The sequence below is a fragment of the Manis pentadactyla genome, chromosome 17 (assembly GCF_030020395.1).
Source record: "Manis pentadactyla isolate mManPen7 chromosome 17, mManPen7.hap1, whole genome shotgun sequence".
NCBI classification, from domain to species: domain Eukaryota; kingdom Metazoa; phylum Chordata; class Mammalia; order Pholidota; family Manidae; genus Manis; species Manis pentadactyla.
In genome coordinates, this window is record NC_080035.1 from 64,419,432 (window position 1) to 64,435,601 (window position 16,170).

The following is a 16,170-nucleotide window of genomic DNA, read 5'->3' on the forward strand; positions in this document are numbered from 1 at the left end:
AAGGGATAATTCACAAGATGAAGGACCTCCCAGTCACCAATGGGCGGGATAAGCAGCCGCTCCCACTGGGGCAACTAATTACTAGGAATGCAAATCCTTGGTCAGTACTGTTAATTCTAGTCCCCTCATGCTTACTCAAAAAATCACATATTATGTCACCTTTAACTGTTTTTCAGATGTAGTGGGTGAGCATTATGGGTCTCCTGTAACATCACCCATGGTGCTATTTCACCTTTGCGGCGGGAGAAGAACTGGTTCTAGCTGATTTTCCCTACAACCATTTCTTAGCCGGGCCTGAGGACAACAGCTGCCTGCAGGCCAGGAGCCTGGGGAAGACTGGCTCATGGATGGTGAAGGTTACCTCTCAGCGTTGCCAGAGAGAAGAGCCAAACGTTCCAGCTCAGAGGTGATGCCAGGAAATGAAGGGGACGCCCACGTTTCGGATTGCCTGCTGTTCCCTCCCATCGTGTTGTCTTTGGAAGACAAGTGATAACACAGGGAAGCAGGTGGGTGTTCCAGGAGCTTCACAGACACTCTCTCCTTCTTTCCACCACAACGCCACGTGGGGGGCAGTTAACTCTTGGCGATAGCTTTCTAAGTTTACAAAGACCTTTCCCTCCAAATCAAGGGGAGGGGCTGTAACTCCATGGAGAAGAAATCCCGGGGTTAAAAATACTTCTAAAACTGAAATCAGTCAAAGGGAGAAATAAAGTTTAAACCCGTTTATTGCTTACAAACTGCAGTCCTGGCCTTAGTCCACCTACATATCAATAGGTGTTTCCAAGGAGTGAAGAGAAGTAGCCATCTCCAAATTAAGTAGGAAATTGCACACAGGCCAGCGAGGGGCTATCTGGATGGGAGAGGTTGGGTGGGGTCCTTTCTTCTGCAGCCGGGTCACGAGGGACAAGGGAGAGCAGAAGTGGACGACTGCTTGTGAGCAATAAATGCGTTTCTCCCACTTTATTTCTCCATTTGACTGATTTCAGTTTCAAAGGTATTTTATCCCGGGATTTTCCCCCCAGAGTTACAATAAATAATAAAATTTATGAATTCATACTGGTAAGAAATAAATAATCTGGAGGTTTATAAATAAAAAAATCAAATTTCTGAATAAAATAAAATAAAAACTCATGTATTTTTACTGAGTAAAATAAAAATAATTCAGGAGTTCATACTTTGTAAACTTAGAAAAACTATCCTAGTGTTAGATGGTTGAGTTTGTTCCCCTGGGTTCTTGCCCCCACACCCCCACCCCCACCCCCACCACAAAGACACAGTAGGTAAGCTGAGCAAAACCTTTATTTGAATCCGCTCTAAGGGGGGAACGGGCCAGAGTCCGGGCAGACACGGCAGGTTTACTTGAATAAAGCAGAGAGGAAGGGGAAGCTCACCGAGGGGTGCCGGGGTCCAGCTCCAGCAGAGGTGTGGGTGACGAAGGAAAGGACAGCGTCGGCCAGTGAGGAGTTGAATGAGGAGACGAAACACCGATCAAGGTTGAAACATCTCCTGACATCAAGCAGCAGGGTCTTTATTTTTATATCTTTTTAAGGTTTACATAATGTTAAACGTTTTTCTTTAATCATGAATAATACAATCCTTTTCTTGTCAGTTTCTACATAATTCCAGCTTACTATTTACTTACTTAAGTAAATATCATCATTTCCTCTAATAGTAGCCATTTAACATTTAATTTTTAACTTTTCCCTAGTCTATTTTGATCAGTGATTCATGTGAGCCACGTGCTAGGTGCTGGACAGAAAATGGCGTGAGACAGTGGGTGGGCTATGATTTTTACGTATAAGCGTGTAAGATTGATGCCGGGGTTCTTGTTTGCGGAGCCGAAGTATGAGCTTCACAAACAGTCAAGGTAGGAGAGCAAGGTACAGGCTTTTATTCAGAGATACAGTGAAAGGACAGAGCTCCCGGCTCACGCCAGGAGGGGACAAGAGATTCCGTCGTTGGTGCATTGTCTAGTGGGTTTTGTAGGCAGTTGAGGATTTTTCAGAGAACATGAAAAAAATTAGGGGTGGGGACTTGTTAAGTGGTCCCTGAATATTAAAAATTAAATTAACTGTAAGGAATTTCCTGCCTTGATTTCTCTCTGGGACACCGGTGCCTTGGTCCGGGAGCACATCAAAAGGCTGCCTGCCCAGCCCCCAAGATGGGCCGAGGTATTGTCTACTTGCTAAAGAATCTTGCCTCTTGAACTTCCTGGGTGTTAAAATGCAATCTTATCTTTAAGATGGAATTCTTCCTGCCTTTTGCCATGCAGTCTACAGCTGGGTCTGCATGCTAAGTTAGTTGCTCAGTTTGCAAAATCACCTTGTCAGATCTGAAGGAGGAAAGACAGCACATAGGCTTGGGCCTCTTAGTATGCTAAAGTGAATCTTACACATGGTTACAAATGATTAGCATAATAAAACATGTGCTACTCTTCTTTATCTGGGGAACATTAACTGATCTCACTGAAGAATGATTCTAGAGCTCAATGTTTAACACAGGTTTAGTGGGGTGGGGGTGGGGGGGTTTCCTTGTATGTAGTTACATTGCTCTGACTGCAAATATTTCACCCTGCCCCCTCCGGAGGCTCTCACCCTACTCTGACTACATCCATGGTCCCTGTCTCAAGATTATATAGAGTTTAAGGTATGTGTCTAAGGCTATATAAAGTTTAAACAGGTTATATAAAATTCAAGCTATATGTCTTTTGGTTATTGAGTGTAATGTTATATTATTGATTAAATCTTATCCTACACATGTGGGTTTAGGCTTACATCTAAAGTTTAGGAATGGTACTCCTATTACCCATAAATTTTGATATTCTTCATCATTCCTACGAATACAATAGGAACACTTTATTCTTTTATAATATTCATTCCACAGTTTCAGATGTTTACACCTTTTCTTCTACATCTACAGACACCAGGGCCTTGCAGTCCACTTTAATCTTTCATATAATAACACTAAATCTGCTCTTACTACCTTACCATTAATGTAGTAATATTTTGTCATAGATTCATCGTAAACTTCTATATATGGGATATTTGTAAATGTAAATCTTCCTATTTTGCTCATAAATTCTTTCCTCGAGGGGGATACCAGAGGCGTCCTCTAATATTATAAGCAACGTAAGGGGGACCCTGGGCAGTGGGGACTATTAATCTCTTTTTATTGCTTTGCTGTTTCATATAAGTTTCTTGGGAGAATGGGTTTTTCCATGGCCCAGGTTCCCATAACTCCTTCTTTGCCAATATTCTAAAGAAATCCTGGTTAGTCATGTTGAAATTGTTACAAAAGGGAGGACAAACTGGGTCTAGTTTTAAGAGAGGCCTGGGTTGCTCTGCCTCCCTTATTTGGGGCAGTATGCCTGGAACAGTTGGTCCCGTAATACTGCTTTCGTTTCCGGAATTGCTGCTTTGATCAAAATTTTGGGTTATGTTATTTACTAAAGATGAATCCATCTTAGATACATAAGATTTCCCATATATGAGCCCAATCACCAACATCATAACTGCAAAAGTAAGTGTGGGAATTAGCAGGGGCCAGCTACGAGGTGTCCTGGTTTTCAGGATTCCTCCTCGTGCCTGGACCTTGTCAAATAGCATGAGCAGCATGGCCCGCGCCGGAGGGGAACTTGCCAGCTCAAATCAGGGCTCCCAGTGGCACCTCCTACTTATGTGAAGACTTGTGCTTAAAGTCTGAAAAACAATGAAATAGCAAAGTGATGAAGACACCACTGGAAGAGCACAGAGACAAAATGTAGTAAGTTGAAAGCTGAACAATAAGAAGTCTTTTAAAAATCACACTCCAACAAAGGGCACTGTGGGCCATCTCAGGAGGTGTGCTTAAAAGCTGGGATTCTGCCTTTTAAGGCTTTCAAGAATGGGATAAAGGTAAAGGGTTAGTGGGGCGAAGGCTTGTCATGCATTCTCATGATGTCTATTTCTGGGAGAGTCACTATGTCATTATCCATAGTCAGTTCTCCAGATAATTCTGTAGGATAAACTTCTGTTCTTCTCCACGTTAGTGGCTACCCTCAAGCACTGGGAAATTACCAGTTAAGACTGCTCACCCTGCCTCAAGATAGGTTGTTGGCTGATTACCAAAGAACATGCCAGGAATCTAACTTCCCAATTCTCTTTTAAAATGGAATCTTAGCCTTAAGATAAGTCCATCCTGTTCTTATTATGCTATTCATATCTTGGCTTTTTTTTTTTTTTTTAGGAAAATTAAGTGTGATGCTTGTTCCATGTCTCTGCCCTATTTCACCCTCATTAACTAGAGCAAGTCTCATGGTTAGGCCAGATTCAGAGCATGTGGAATGAACTCACATTGCAAAGGGCATTAACTCTGTGAATCCTCTCTGGCTCTCTGGCTTTGTCTAATTGACTCCCTGAGTTCTTGGTGGGTCCCATTTTCTTTTCATCCTACTCATATCTGTCTTTCTGCCTAACAGTAATAAATAACCTATTGGATACCACCTGAAGTGATCAAAGTTAACAAAGTCAGTGTCACCAAAAAGTGGGGCAAACTGATAACTGTTTACATAGAAAATGTCAAGTGTTACAAAGAATTCAACTAAATTTTAAAGATCTTATTGGCTTTATTCAATGGTATGTGAATTGAGCAGCATCCATCTAGCAGATAGAAAGGAGCTGTGAGGAGCTGTGCAACATGGAAGAATTTCATAGGCAGGAAGGGGAAAGAGTGGTTGTTTCAGGCAAGTTCACCTTCCTTTAGTGGACCCCAGGGGCCTATCAGGCAAATTACCTCACTAGTGCTGACCAGGTAATTCCAAGCTGACTAAATAAGATTGCATTTCTGGGGGAGGCTGAAATTGCAATTAGGTAAGGTATTAAGTCTCCATTTGGTGACGTGGGCTTAGCACAAGTGACTCCATTTTGTGCCTTTGTAAGTCCGGGGAAAGGAAATCCCTGGGCAAAATACCTCTAAAAACTGAAATCAAAGGGAGAAATAAAGTTTAAAATCTGTTCATTGCTTACAAACTGCAGTCCAAGGCCATATCTCTCTCCTGCTCCGGCAGAAGCAAAACCACCCCTCCCCTCACCTCTCAGGCACAGATAAGCCCTCTGTTGCCCAGGTAATTACCCATTAATATGGAGATGAGCTCTCCACCCCTGAGGAATGATGCAAATGCACTAAAGCCATACTTCTCTCCACCCTTGAGCACCTGTTTATATGCATATGTACTAAAGCCAGGCGAGATATTCTGGAAATATTACAATTTTACCCACAGCCTATTGTTTCATTTTTAACCCAAGAAATTTCAAAAGTATTTGCTAGATCTAGTAAGTGAATTTACGGTGGTCAAAGGATACAGTGTCAGAATATAAATACCAATTGTATTTCCATATACAATAATGAACAATTGAAAATTGTTTTAAGAATAGTATTTATAAAGGCCTCAAAATTGTGATTTGGATTTTAGGAAAGTCATTCAGCTACTGTAGAGAAGCAGGGAGGTGAATTTAGACGGAGTTAGGGGATGAACTGTGTCCTCCCCAAATATGTTAAAGTCCTAAGGCCTAGTACCTGTCAGTGTAAAGTTATTTGGAAGTAGGGTCTTTGCAGATGATCAGTAAGATGAGGTTATTTGGACCCTAATTCAGTATGACTGGTGCCCTAAGAAGAGGAAAATACCACGTGAGGAACAGAGACTCACAGGAAGCATGTGAACCCAGGCAGAGGTTACTATGAGGCAGGTGCAAAGCAAGGCATGCCAGCCAAGGATTGATGGCCACCAGGAACGAGACGGAAAGGTTGATACTAGACTTGGGGCCTTCACAACTGTGAGACAATGGATTTGTTGTTTAAGCCTCCAGTTTGGGGCATGTTATAGCAGCCCTAGGAAACTAATACAGAATGCTATTGCCATCTACATCTGTCGATGATGGTGCTTCAGATAGGGTGTGCACACTGGCGAAATCTGGATCTATTAGGCAGGGTCATCACAGGACAAATGGGGGAGAAAGAAGTAAGGATGCCCTCCAGGTTGGTGACTTGAGCAGCTGTAATGATAGAGCTCCCATTTACTGGGATGGGGAAGGTGGTGGGAGCTGAGCTCGGAAGTGGGTTTGGGAGTGTTAACCTTCAAAATAAAACTCGGTTATTTTACCAGCAAAAATGGGTTTATTCGGCAACAGCGAAGAATTGCAATTTGGAACACTCAAGCTTCTGCAAAACCATCAGTCAAGTCCAGCAAAGGAGAGGAAGGTTATTTTATGAAGGAGGCAGTTGGGAAGGGCTGTCTCAAACTAAATTCCACTGGAAAAAGCAAGAGTTCAGGGTGGTGACGGTGTCTCACTGGCTGAGCTGCAGGGGTGGCCAGTTGCTGGAGGAGATGAGTGCCCACCTCGCCCTGCTGGGGCCGCTAACTGACGATTCCTTCCGGTTGGGGATTCTTTTGCTGGGAGTCTGTAACCGACAGTTCTCGTGATTCTGAGGAGCGGCATGGCTCCCCCTTCTAGCCTCCCAACTCTGCTTTCGGGGGGCTTCCTTGTATTAACTTTCACAGGCGCTGCCCAGCTGAACAGACCCGGTTTAGAGTCTAGGGTAGCGGGGGGGCCTGGGACCTGAATCTCCCGCCCGCAGGTAATAGATGGCAGCTTCGCAAGCAGGCGCTCAAAGGCCTCCACCTGCTTTCTGAGGCCTAACGCCAACTGACGGGTGACCCGAGGACAACCTGCTTGTCGACTGGGCAGCTCCGGCCTCAATCATTCCCTATAACGCCCCTTGCCCAGACAAAGGAACGACAGAAACTACCCAAACCCTAGAGCATTAAGGGGCACCTTGGCTATGTAACCTGCTTTGCCCCAACACTCCCGGAACCAGAGGTGGGCCAGACTCGGTTGGACGCGGAGCTTGTCAATCATCTTGAGCCGCGTGGGAATGGTGGAGGCCCGTGTGGGTGGGGCGAGACTCTGAAAGATCGCGAGTTGGGAGTTCGGACGGCAGCGCGCGGGGGGTCGGAGCGGAAGTTGGCCGCGGGCTGTGCTTCCGGCGGCGGCGTGGGGGCAGCCGTGAGCCGGAAACCGCCGATGGCCGTGGGGGCCGGCTGCGCGGTAGCCGGGACCTGCCCGCGAGGTAAGGTCGGCGCCGGCCTTCCCGGGCATGGCCACTCTGGCCGCGGTGGCCGGTGCGGCCGTTGTCGCGCTACTCTCGGCTGCGCTCGCGCTGTACGGGCCGCCGCTGGACGCAGGTACCCTGCCGCGAGCCGCCGTCCGCGCGGAGGCGCTGCTGTGGGGCTCGTGAGCAGAGCGAGCGGCGTTCAGGCGGTGAAACGCCGGCACCACGGGGCCAGGGGCCGGCCGCCCGCGCGAGCTCGGACCGGCCGGACGGGCGTGTGGACAGGGGTCGTCCGGGGAGGGGGCCACCCCGCCACTACATGCGACGGATTGTGTGCAGCCAATATAGGTGCAAACAGAGCAAGGGCTTCCTAATCGGAGCCCCTGACCCCCTCGTGTGTTCCTTGTTTCTGCCGTTTAGGTTGTAATATACCTAATTTTAGACCCCCACTAAATACCTTGTGTATTGCATTATCTCACTTCAGGCAACATGGTGGAAAGAATGCTTCTGTCTGCCCACGTTTGGTTAGCAGGTGGACAGAGGCTCAGAGACAAGAAGGCACTTAGCCAAGACACGGTTCCCCAGCCAGTGAAAAGCTGAAATGGCAAAATGCCCTTTTGCTGTAGAAGCCATTACAAAGGTTATACTGTATACATGCTGGGCATGGCAGGGAGTAATTGTTAGGGAGTTTCGGTTTTTGTTTTTCAGCACAGTCCAAATGCTTTGAGGAGCATCGAGGGGTCCCTCAGCTTCACCTCAGTTGCACCAGCAAGAAAGGTGCTTCTGGGCACAGTTCATTCAGACTCTGTTGGTAGCTGTTTGTCTTGTATTCTCACACTATTACTAGTTAGAAAGATTTCAATTTGAGTTTGTTTACAGTCTCATGATTAGACTGCTGAACTTTTACCAAAAAACCGGGTGACGCTGACTTTCCATCCTAGCTTTAGGGCATCTCAGTTATCTTTAGGATTGTTGTCAACCAGTTTAAGTTAGTTATGGTTCATGTTTGGCACAAAGAAACAGTGGTATCACAGAAAGTTGTAGGTAGCAAATAATTTTAGAAAACAGCCCAGACTTAAGAAATCTAATTCTCCAGTCTGCCTCAGCCACACTTGAAGGAAACAAAGAAACAGGTTTGACCTGTTCTTCCAGACTCAGAATTGTTATGAAGACAGAGATACTTAATAGGGTAAATTTAAAGTCAACTGTTGTCAAGGCCTTTTTATCCTTTAGAATTTATGTTCATAAGAATATTTATGTGGTCACTCTAAACGGTGTACGTTAGTAAGCCAACTGGAACTGATTCACTGAATTACTAGGAAATATGATGGACCTTCTTTTGGCCCTTATGCTAACAGAAGATGGTCATCTTGGGTAGATGGGACAGATGATCGTGAGCAGTGTGGATTTTATTTTTCATTCATACAGTTCTGGTTAAAAAGTGATAATGCTGTAGTTCTCAACACTGATTTTTCTCCCCTCCCAAAGGGTTTCAGAGAGCAATCGAGAAGGATTTGACTTGTCTTTTGGTTTTGTTGGGGTGAATATTTGGCTAAAGAAAAATTATCTATTTTGCTTGAAATGGCAGGATTTTTGGTACAGTGGCATCTTCTGGCCTGGCTTACCCATTACTGACCAGAGCATTTTCACAGGGCTTTCTCTCTGGGCCTCAGTTTCCTTGGATGTATAAGAAAGATAAATTGGCCAGTAATGAGAAGAGTGGACCAAGAAGCCTTTACTTCATCAGACATTTAGTGAGTGTCTCATTCTGTGACAGACTCTGTTTGAGGTGATTGAGGGTGGGGATGCAACGTGAAAACACGTGGATCCTGCCCCTAAGCCACAGGTGGGGGCTGTACCTGCAGGCGAAGTGTAGTGAAGGGTAGGGGGTGGTCCTTAGAGATGTTTTGTGTACGACTAGGTGCTTAGTATAAAGTGATGGTATCTGATAAACCCAAAACATATTAGGGAACCCAGAAGAGCCATTGAGTCACTGCTAGGTTTGGATTCTACTTCTATTTCTGGACTTTAGAAAGCAACTGTGTTTTTTGTTCTGGGGAATCTGAAGGAGTGACCATTCTCAGGTTTCTTGTGTTGCTCAGTCATGTTGTTATGCTAGATATGTTCAGGTTTGAAACCAGGGCAGGGCAAGTGTTTTTATGACTGCATAGGTGCTCCTCCATGCCATCCTTACATCTGAGAACCTAGTTCCTTTCAGGCAGCTCGTCAGGGAGTGCTGGGCAAGAGCATTGCACAGTGTGAAGCCTGGGAATTCGGGGTGTGGACGGGCCTTTGGAAAGTTGAGTGGGCTGGGGCAAGGAGTGTTATCCCAGTGCTCTGGCCGGGCTGTGAGTCAGGGTGGAGGCAGGACTGTGGCCGTGTTGCCAGAACAGACCACGGCTCATGAGGAAAGCCTTCCGGAGCAGAAGGGTCAGCCGGTTGTAGTGATCTTTTAGCAAGCCTAGTAGTGCATTTTCTTGGCTGAAGGTTTACAGTCATTCTGTTTTGAGTTTTAGCCATGGTTTGGAAGGTGAGAAAGTATTTGGATTGGTGATAATTAATACTCTCTTTACATCTTGTGGTCTAAGCATCTAATATATCAGCTAAGGAGGCACTTACAGCTATTCATTAAAGTTACTTGAATCATTTTATTAAAGAAAAAGTAAAACTTTAGGAGTGTTATTAGAGATAAAGCTGATTTACTGTGTGGACCGAGTCAGCTTTCAGTCTTCATTTGAACCTGTGACATGTCTAGTTTTTCTCGCTGCTGATATGATGCTTATATCTACAAAGATCCTTTAATTTTTGAGAAAAGGTTTGCTTCTATCACTTGTTCACACATTGGGCTCTCCAGACACGTTCCAGTTCTCTCACCGCTGAGCTGGTTTAAATATTAAAGTGAAATACGCAACACAGAAAGTACAGCAAGTGTTTCAAGAAAGGCCATTTAAAATGTATACATTCAGAGACCATTCAAAATGATCGAATTATTTTAAAATGCCACTTTGAACCCATTGTAAGGTATGTTGTGTGTTTAGAATGCCGTTCTAGTTACTTAATTGAGTATCAGAAATAGGATTGGAAAACTAAATTGGGAATAATGTCAGTCTGTCAGCCTTGAATATGACAGTGGAAGGCAACAAATGGGAGGGTGCTTTTCCAGTTTGAGAGAAGAGGCCTGATAGACTTACAGGAAGATTGAAGTGAAGTATGTATAGTTCATTGAGCAAAAATGGTTTTAAAAAAAATTTCTGAAAGTTTAAGTAGAGGAGTCAGTCTTGTCTGATACATTTCAGAAACAAGCATGTTATGTACAGCATGTGTTAGTGTTGTAATTTCTAAACATCATCTGTTAGCAGAAATAAAATAATGAAACTCCCAGATAAAAATCTCTAACATTCACATTAAGTCAACTTTGGTAAGTGTTCTTGTTAATGGAGCATTTTGTTTAAGTCTCTGTTCCTTATATATACAAATGGATATTCATGTTTCTGAATGGTTTTGTTTTCTTTTGCAGTTTTAGGAAGAGCATTTTCACTGCATAAAGCACGCTCAATGAAGAATATGGCAGACACTCTTCAGCTGGTGAGAAATATCATCCCTCCTCTGTCCACCAAGAAGCACAAGGGCCAGGATGGAAGAATAGGCATCGTTGGAGGCTGCCAAGAGTGAGTCACTTGGAGCATGTTTGTATCTAAACGGTTTCTGTTACCTGGCTGTCTACCTGCTTATCAGTTGGCCAGCCATCCGTCTGTCTTGTGTTCTTTAGTGATGAACTTCTTGATAGTACAGGAAAAAAGGCTGGACGGCCCTGATTGAGCAGCTCAGTGGTGTGTGTCGGTGTTAAGATTTTGCCTGTAGTGTGGGGAGACTCTATTTTTCTTATTTTATACTTCTTTGTATTGACCAGACTTCCTGCCATAAGCATGTAATTATAATCAGGTCAGGGTAAAAACACTCGGCATCTGCTTGGTTTACTTTGTTAATTTAAAGATTTTACTGGAAGTCACTTAAAAAATTTGACAGATCCTAGCTTCTTTCAAGGCCTGTTTTCCCTTCTGGTTTTATGTATTTTACTGCTGTGTCGTTTGGCACATAGACATTTATAATTGGTCCCTGTTTGTGAATGAGGCTGTCTTTGACTTAAATGTGTCCTCGATTACCATTTGAGTTTCTGCTTGCTTGCTTTGTGCATACATGTGCTACCTCTTTTCCTGGCCCTATATTTTCAGCAGTTTATCATGTAACTCCATGATATTTTATTGTAATAGTGTGTAGCTAGATCTTGTTTCTTAACCTGATAGGAGTGCCTGCTCTTTTTAAAAGGGAAATAAGCCTATTAACATTTAGAATCTGCCTGATGTACTTTCTAAGATTCAGTATGTTTGCTCTTTATTTTTCTCTGTGTTTCCATTTTTCCTTCCCTTTTCTGGGTACTTTCTATTATTAATTTGGATATTGTATTATACTTTCAAATTTAGCTAGTGGTCGCTCTACCTCGATGAATTCAAAATGCCCCTTAGGGCCCCTTAGAGTGTCAGTGACTGTGTGCCGCAAAGGTGGCAGACTGCCTTTCGTCCCTGCCTTGCCCGTTTTGGTGTCCTGCTTCCATAGTTAACAGTTGGTCTAAGAATCCCTAGCAAACCCAACGACTGAATGTGCCTGTGCTCTGCCGGATACACTGCTGCTGTCTGGCCTGGCTGAGTGGTCTGCAGTTTGGATAGGAGCTTTCGGCCTCTTCCGGAATCTTCTTTGGGCAGAGGGCACAGGTGGCCCACTGTGGTCCTGCACGTTCCCTGTGTCCTCCCGTGGCAGGTGGGGCAGGTGGACTGAGCTGTGCCTGGGCCGAGTCTGGGACCCGCAGGGAGCAGTAGTTCCTTTAGGTGACCTCCTGTTTCTGTTTGCACCTGGAATGTCTCATGAAGTTTAGTTTTATTTATAAGTCATTTGTTCTTGCTTGGATGTTTGTAAAATTTCCTTGTCTTTTAGAATTCTGCAGCCTCTCTAGGATGTGTCTGGGGTGTGCCTTACTCTCACAGATCGTCCACAGAGTTGGTGAGCCTGCCTATCTGTAGACACAGTCCCTTTGGGTGAGGCAAACCTACTCATTTCTCACTTCTCATCTTGTCTTTCCTCCTCCTGCTGCGTGTTGGACTCCTGGATCATTAACTCAGTCACAGAGAGCTGCCTTTCTGCCTTTGGGTCCCTGGTCAAGGCATAGCCCTCCCCGCAACCCTGGGGATGGAGGCCGCACGTGTGGCCCTTGCCGGTGCTGTGGGGCAGAAGGAGCTGGGGCTTTGGTCCTTCAACCCTCCAGAGAGTTGACAGATCCAGGGATTCATCTCTGAGATCTCCTTCATTTCCTGCCTTGTATTTTGGGTAGTCTGCGTGGGAAGGATTGGCCATCAGGTCTTATGTTCAGACAAGTCTGATAGTGTAGCATTCTAGGGTACAATTGTCTAATTTAAAATGTGTCACTTAGCTTTAGGGACTAACCTTTATAGTAGGAACATATTCTGGTTATAAAAGTATTATCTGCTTGTCATAAACATTCATGCACTACAAAAATGTAAGAAGTGAAAGCCCCACAATGCAGTGGGGACATCGCAGCCTTCCAGACTTTTCTGTGCATATAACCTTTTTTCAAAGCTGGGACTTGTCATGCTGTTGTGTGCCAGTCTCAGCCTCTCAGTGGCCAGTGTTGTGGCTCTTATGCCTCTTAGACGATTGCAAGACAGTCTTCAGCAACAACCATCAGGATACTTTGAGGAAAAAAAAAGTTTATTACTTACAGTACCTGGAAATTACAAAGCACACCTGAGGCCACACAGTGAGGTCCCAGGCAGAGAGGGAGACAGCATGGGTGGGGGTTCTGCTTTTACTGAGGCTGATGAGGGTGGGGGCCTAGGGTTTCTCGGGCTCACTCTTTATTGGGGAATGTAAAACGTAAGAGCAGGAATTTAAAGTGTGGGAGTAGAAAACACATGTGGCTCAAAAGATCCATTATGAGAGTCAACCGAGACCTCGAGAGCCACGGGGCCCCAGGGGGACAGGACCTGGCCCTTCACTTGGTCTTGTGTCTGGCGGTGTGTTCATCCGGGTAGGACTGCTGTCTGAGCCTTGGTAGTCAAAGCTTGACTTGGGCACTTAAATTGCAAAAAAGAGAAAAACTGTTAGGTTTCACATTGTAACTGTATATACGTACTGTTTGGTGATCTGAGCTTTTCACTTAATGCTATATCACAGATATTGATTCACATAGACCAATTCTTTATATGTGGATGTATGATACTCATTGTAAAGGTGGGCCATAATTTATTGAGCCAATTCCCTATAGTAGGCAGTTGGTCACCCCTCTTCTTTTTCTAAGTAACCATAACGGCTGTATCCCTGCTCATTTCTCTCTTTGTGCACCCATCTGATTATTTCTAGGGGACCAATTCCTGGAAGGATTTTTCCTGGAGCAGAGTACATAGGCGTCTTAACATGTTGTTGATCGTTGCTAAGGGTTCCCCCACCAGACCACCCTCGTGTGCACTGCCACCAGCAGGCACTGTGCCCCATGGGCAGCCGTTGCTTGCCAAGCAGCAAGCAGGCAAGCCATTTGTCTTTGTTTTAATGCATTTCCTTTGTTAGTGAGGCTTGTGTTCACTGTTGCAGGAGAATGTCACGTATTCTGTCCTTTGGCATTTCCGGCCCTTTGGTGGCCCCGCTGTGGGGAGAGTCACACTGCAGAGGGCGCTCACGTGCTTTGGCCAGTTTGTTCCTCCTGGCTCAGGGGGTTGCTGCCCTGCCTGGGGTCGGTCGGTACAAGACGGCCCCTCGTCTAGTGACCAGTTCAACGACTTTCCTTTCTGTGCCTGCGGCAATGTTAGAAATAGAGTCAGAGGCATTCTGGAGCAAGTGGGCGGAAGCCAGAGGGCAGTGTGGGAGGCCCTTCTCATCTGTCCCAGGTGGCCGCAGACCCAGGCTGACCTGCCTCTGTGCTGGTGCTCTCGGCACGCCGTCCCCCTGGGGTGCCTCCAGCGCGGTGTCTCCCAGCAGAGGCCTCGGCAGACTCGTGCTGTCCCGAGCCTTCCATTTGAGCGTGGCAGTGTGGAGAGACTGCCAGCTCGGGCCCCATCCACGGGTCACTCGCTGCCCAGAGGCGCTGGGCCCGTGCTATGTGACTTACCCATCAGCCCGAGGCACTTGCCTCATTCTCAGAGGTTCTGACTGTAAGTATCTTTTTTAGGTACACTGGAGCCCCCTATTTTGCGGCAATCTCAGCTCTCAGAGTGGTATGTTTACTCACAGCTTCTTTATGGGGATTTTTCAAGTAAAGAGTGGGATTTGTTAAATATGATTGAGAAAATGTTTTCTGGTAGAAATCTAACATCCTAGGGTACTTGTGGGTAAGATAATTACCTTTAAGTGGATCCTGACCTCCCGCGCAATGACAGAATAACTGGAACCGAAGCTATTTTTCTAAAACTGAAGTTGCCTCAGAATCATACTTGACCAGAGTGATCCGGGGAGGACTTTTCAGTCCCCGAGTAAACGGCGGCCCCTCCCTCAGCCTTCCCAGTTACTGTGCCTTTTGATGGAGTCCCGATGCCCGGCTCGCCCGGTTAACACGGAGTGTGAGAGCTACTGCAGACCTGGGCGGACAGCCTGAGCCGCCCTGGGTCGGCCTGCCTCTCAGGCGGCAGCAAAAGCCCGCCTTTCCTTCCCGGCCTTCACTTGGGGTCCATACCCCCCCCCTCCCCAAGCCTCTCACCGCCCAGCTGTTCTGGTTGGATGGATGATTGTCTTTTACGGACCCTGCTGAGGCATTTGAATGGTGGAGCGCCATGTGTCCTGAGCGAGGGCCTGTGCTGCAGCCGTCTCACATGTCTGCTGAGCAGGTGCCCCGCTGAGTCAGCCCCTGTGCTTGTTCCAGGGTGCGGATTTATCCCATGTGTTCTGTACCCGTGAGGCCGCACCCGTGATCAAGTCGTACAGCCCGGAGCTGATCGTTCACCCAGTCCTGTGAGTGGGGTTCACCCAGTCCTGTGCGTGGGGGGCAGGGCTCCACACAGCAGCACTACCCCATCTGTGGCGCTGTCACGGGCTCAGAGCCTCTGTGGGCTGCTCTGGGCTGGGATCTGGCAGGGCGGTGCTGTAGAAGCAAGAAGACTAATGAACCCTGTCTGTGGTAAGCAGACAGAGAGCTCTGTAGACAGCATGGGACAAGATCTGGGCCACCGGCACGACTACCCCAGGCTGCCCTGTGGCCTGTCGGAATGGCAGGAGGACCCTGGGGCAGGAATAGCCCCTGTAATGCAGCAACCAGGCTGTCCACTCATGTGGCAGACCCTGCTCTGGGTTCCACGGCGCCGCATGCTGAATAGACTGGAAGCCTGCTGCACAGTGTTCTCCTCAGGGCAGCCCCGTGGCCCAGAACTGTCTACATTGACGAAGCATTTTCTCTTGTGCTGTTCAGGACTGGCCGCTGAGCACACGACCCTCCTGAGCCTTTGAGATGTGGCCTGTCGCACTCCAGAGTGGAGTTTTTCCGTTCTTGTATTTAAATAGGCACATGTGGCTGGTGTGTACCGTGAGGGACACATAGCTGTGGAGACAGACGATGTGTCAGAGGGTGGTAAGGCCCACAGGGACAACGGGAGCAGGGAAGGGGGCGGGATGCAGGCTGTGCACGTGGCGTGTGTGCAGTTTTGCCAGTGGGACCGTGGCAGAGGAGCTGGCACGAGACCTTAGGCTGTGGGGGGGCATCTGGCAGCACAGGGTTGGGCAAGTGAGCAGAGGTTGGGGCCAAGCCTCGCTGGTGGTGGGTGTTGCTGTCAGGGTTTTGACTCACACGTGGGTGAGCAGGGAGGATGGGACCAACTCATGCTTCAGAGCGTGTCTGGCTACTGCGTTGAGAATACACTCCTGGGGCCCAGGGAGGAACGGGTTTCCCTGGGAGGCGGTTGTAAGGGTTCTGGTGGCAAACGTGATGGGGAGAAACGGGAGAGGGGGTCAGATTCCAGGTGCGTTTGGAAAGGACAGCCCCAGGGTCTGCTGACAGTGGTGACATGTATGGGTACAAGGAAAAGGCGGGAG

General features: G+C 46.8%; 1 protein-coding gene across 6 annotated transcripts in view; it reads left to right on the forward strand.

Moving 5' to 3' along the window:
• The first annotated feature begins 243 nt into the window (after positions 1-243).
• Positions 244-16,170, forward strand: part of NAXD (NAD(P)HX dehydratase) — an 84,216-nt gene continuing 68,289 nt past the window's right edge. For 2 of the 6 annotated variants that reach the window (XM_057494534.1, XM_057494535.1), the window contains exons 1-4: positions 7,044-7,219; positions 10,604-10,754; positions 14,321-14,366; positions 15,008-15,096. In XM_057494534.1, coding sequence (XP_057350517.1) covers positions 7,132-7,219; positions 10,604-10,754; positions 14,321-14,366; positions 15,008-15,096 — 374 coding nt within the window. In that variant the 5' untranslated portion in view covers positions 7,044-7,131. Of the gene's footprint in view, positions 507-6,949; positions 7,220-10,603; positions 10,755-14,320; positions 14,367-15,007; positions 15,097-16,170 lie in introns of those variants that run through there. The other 4 variants (XM_036893950.2, XM_036893948.2, XM_036893947.2 and 1 more) reach the window with 4 other exon arrangements.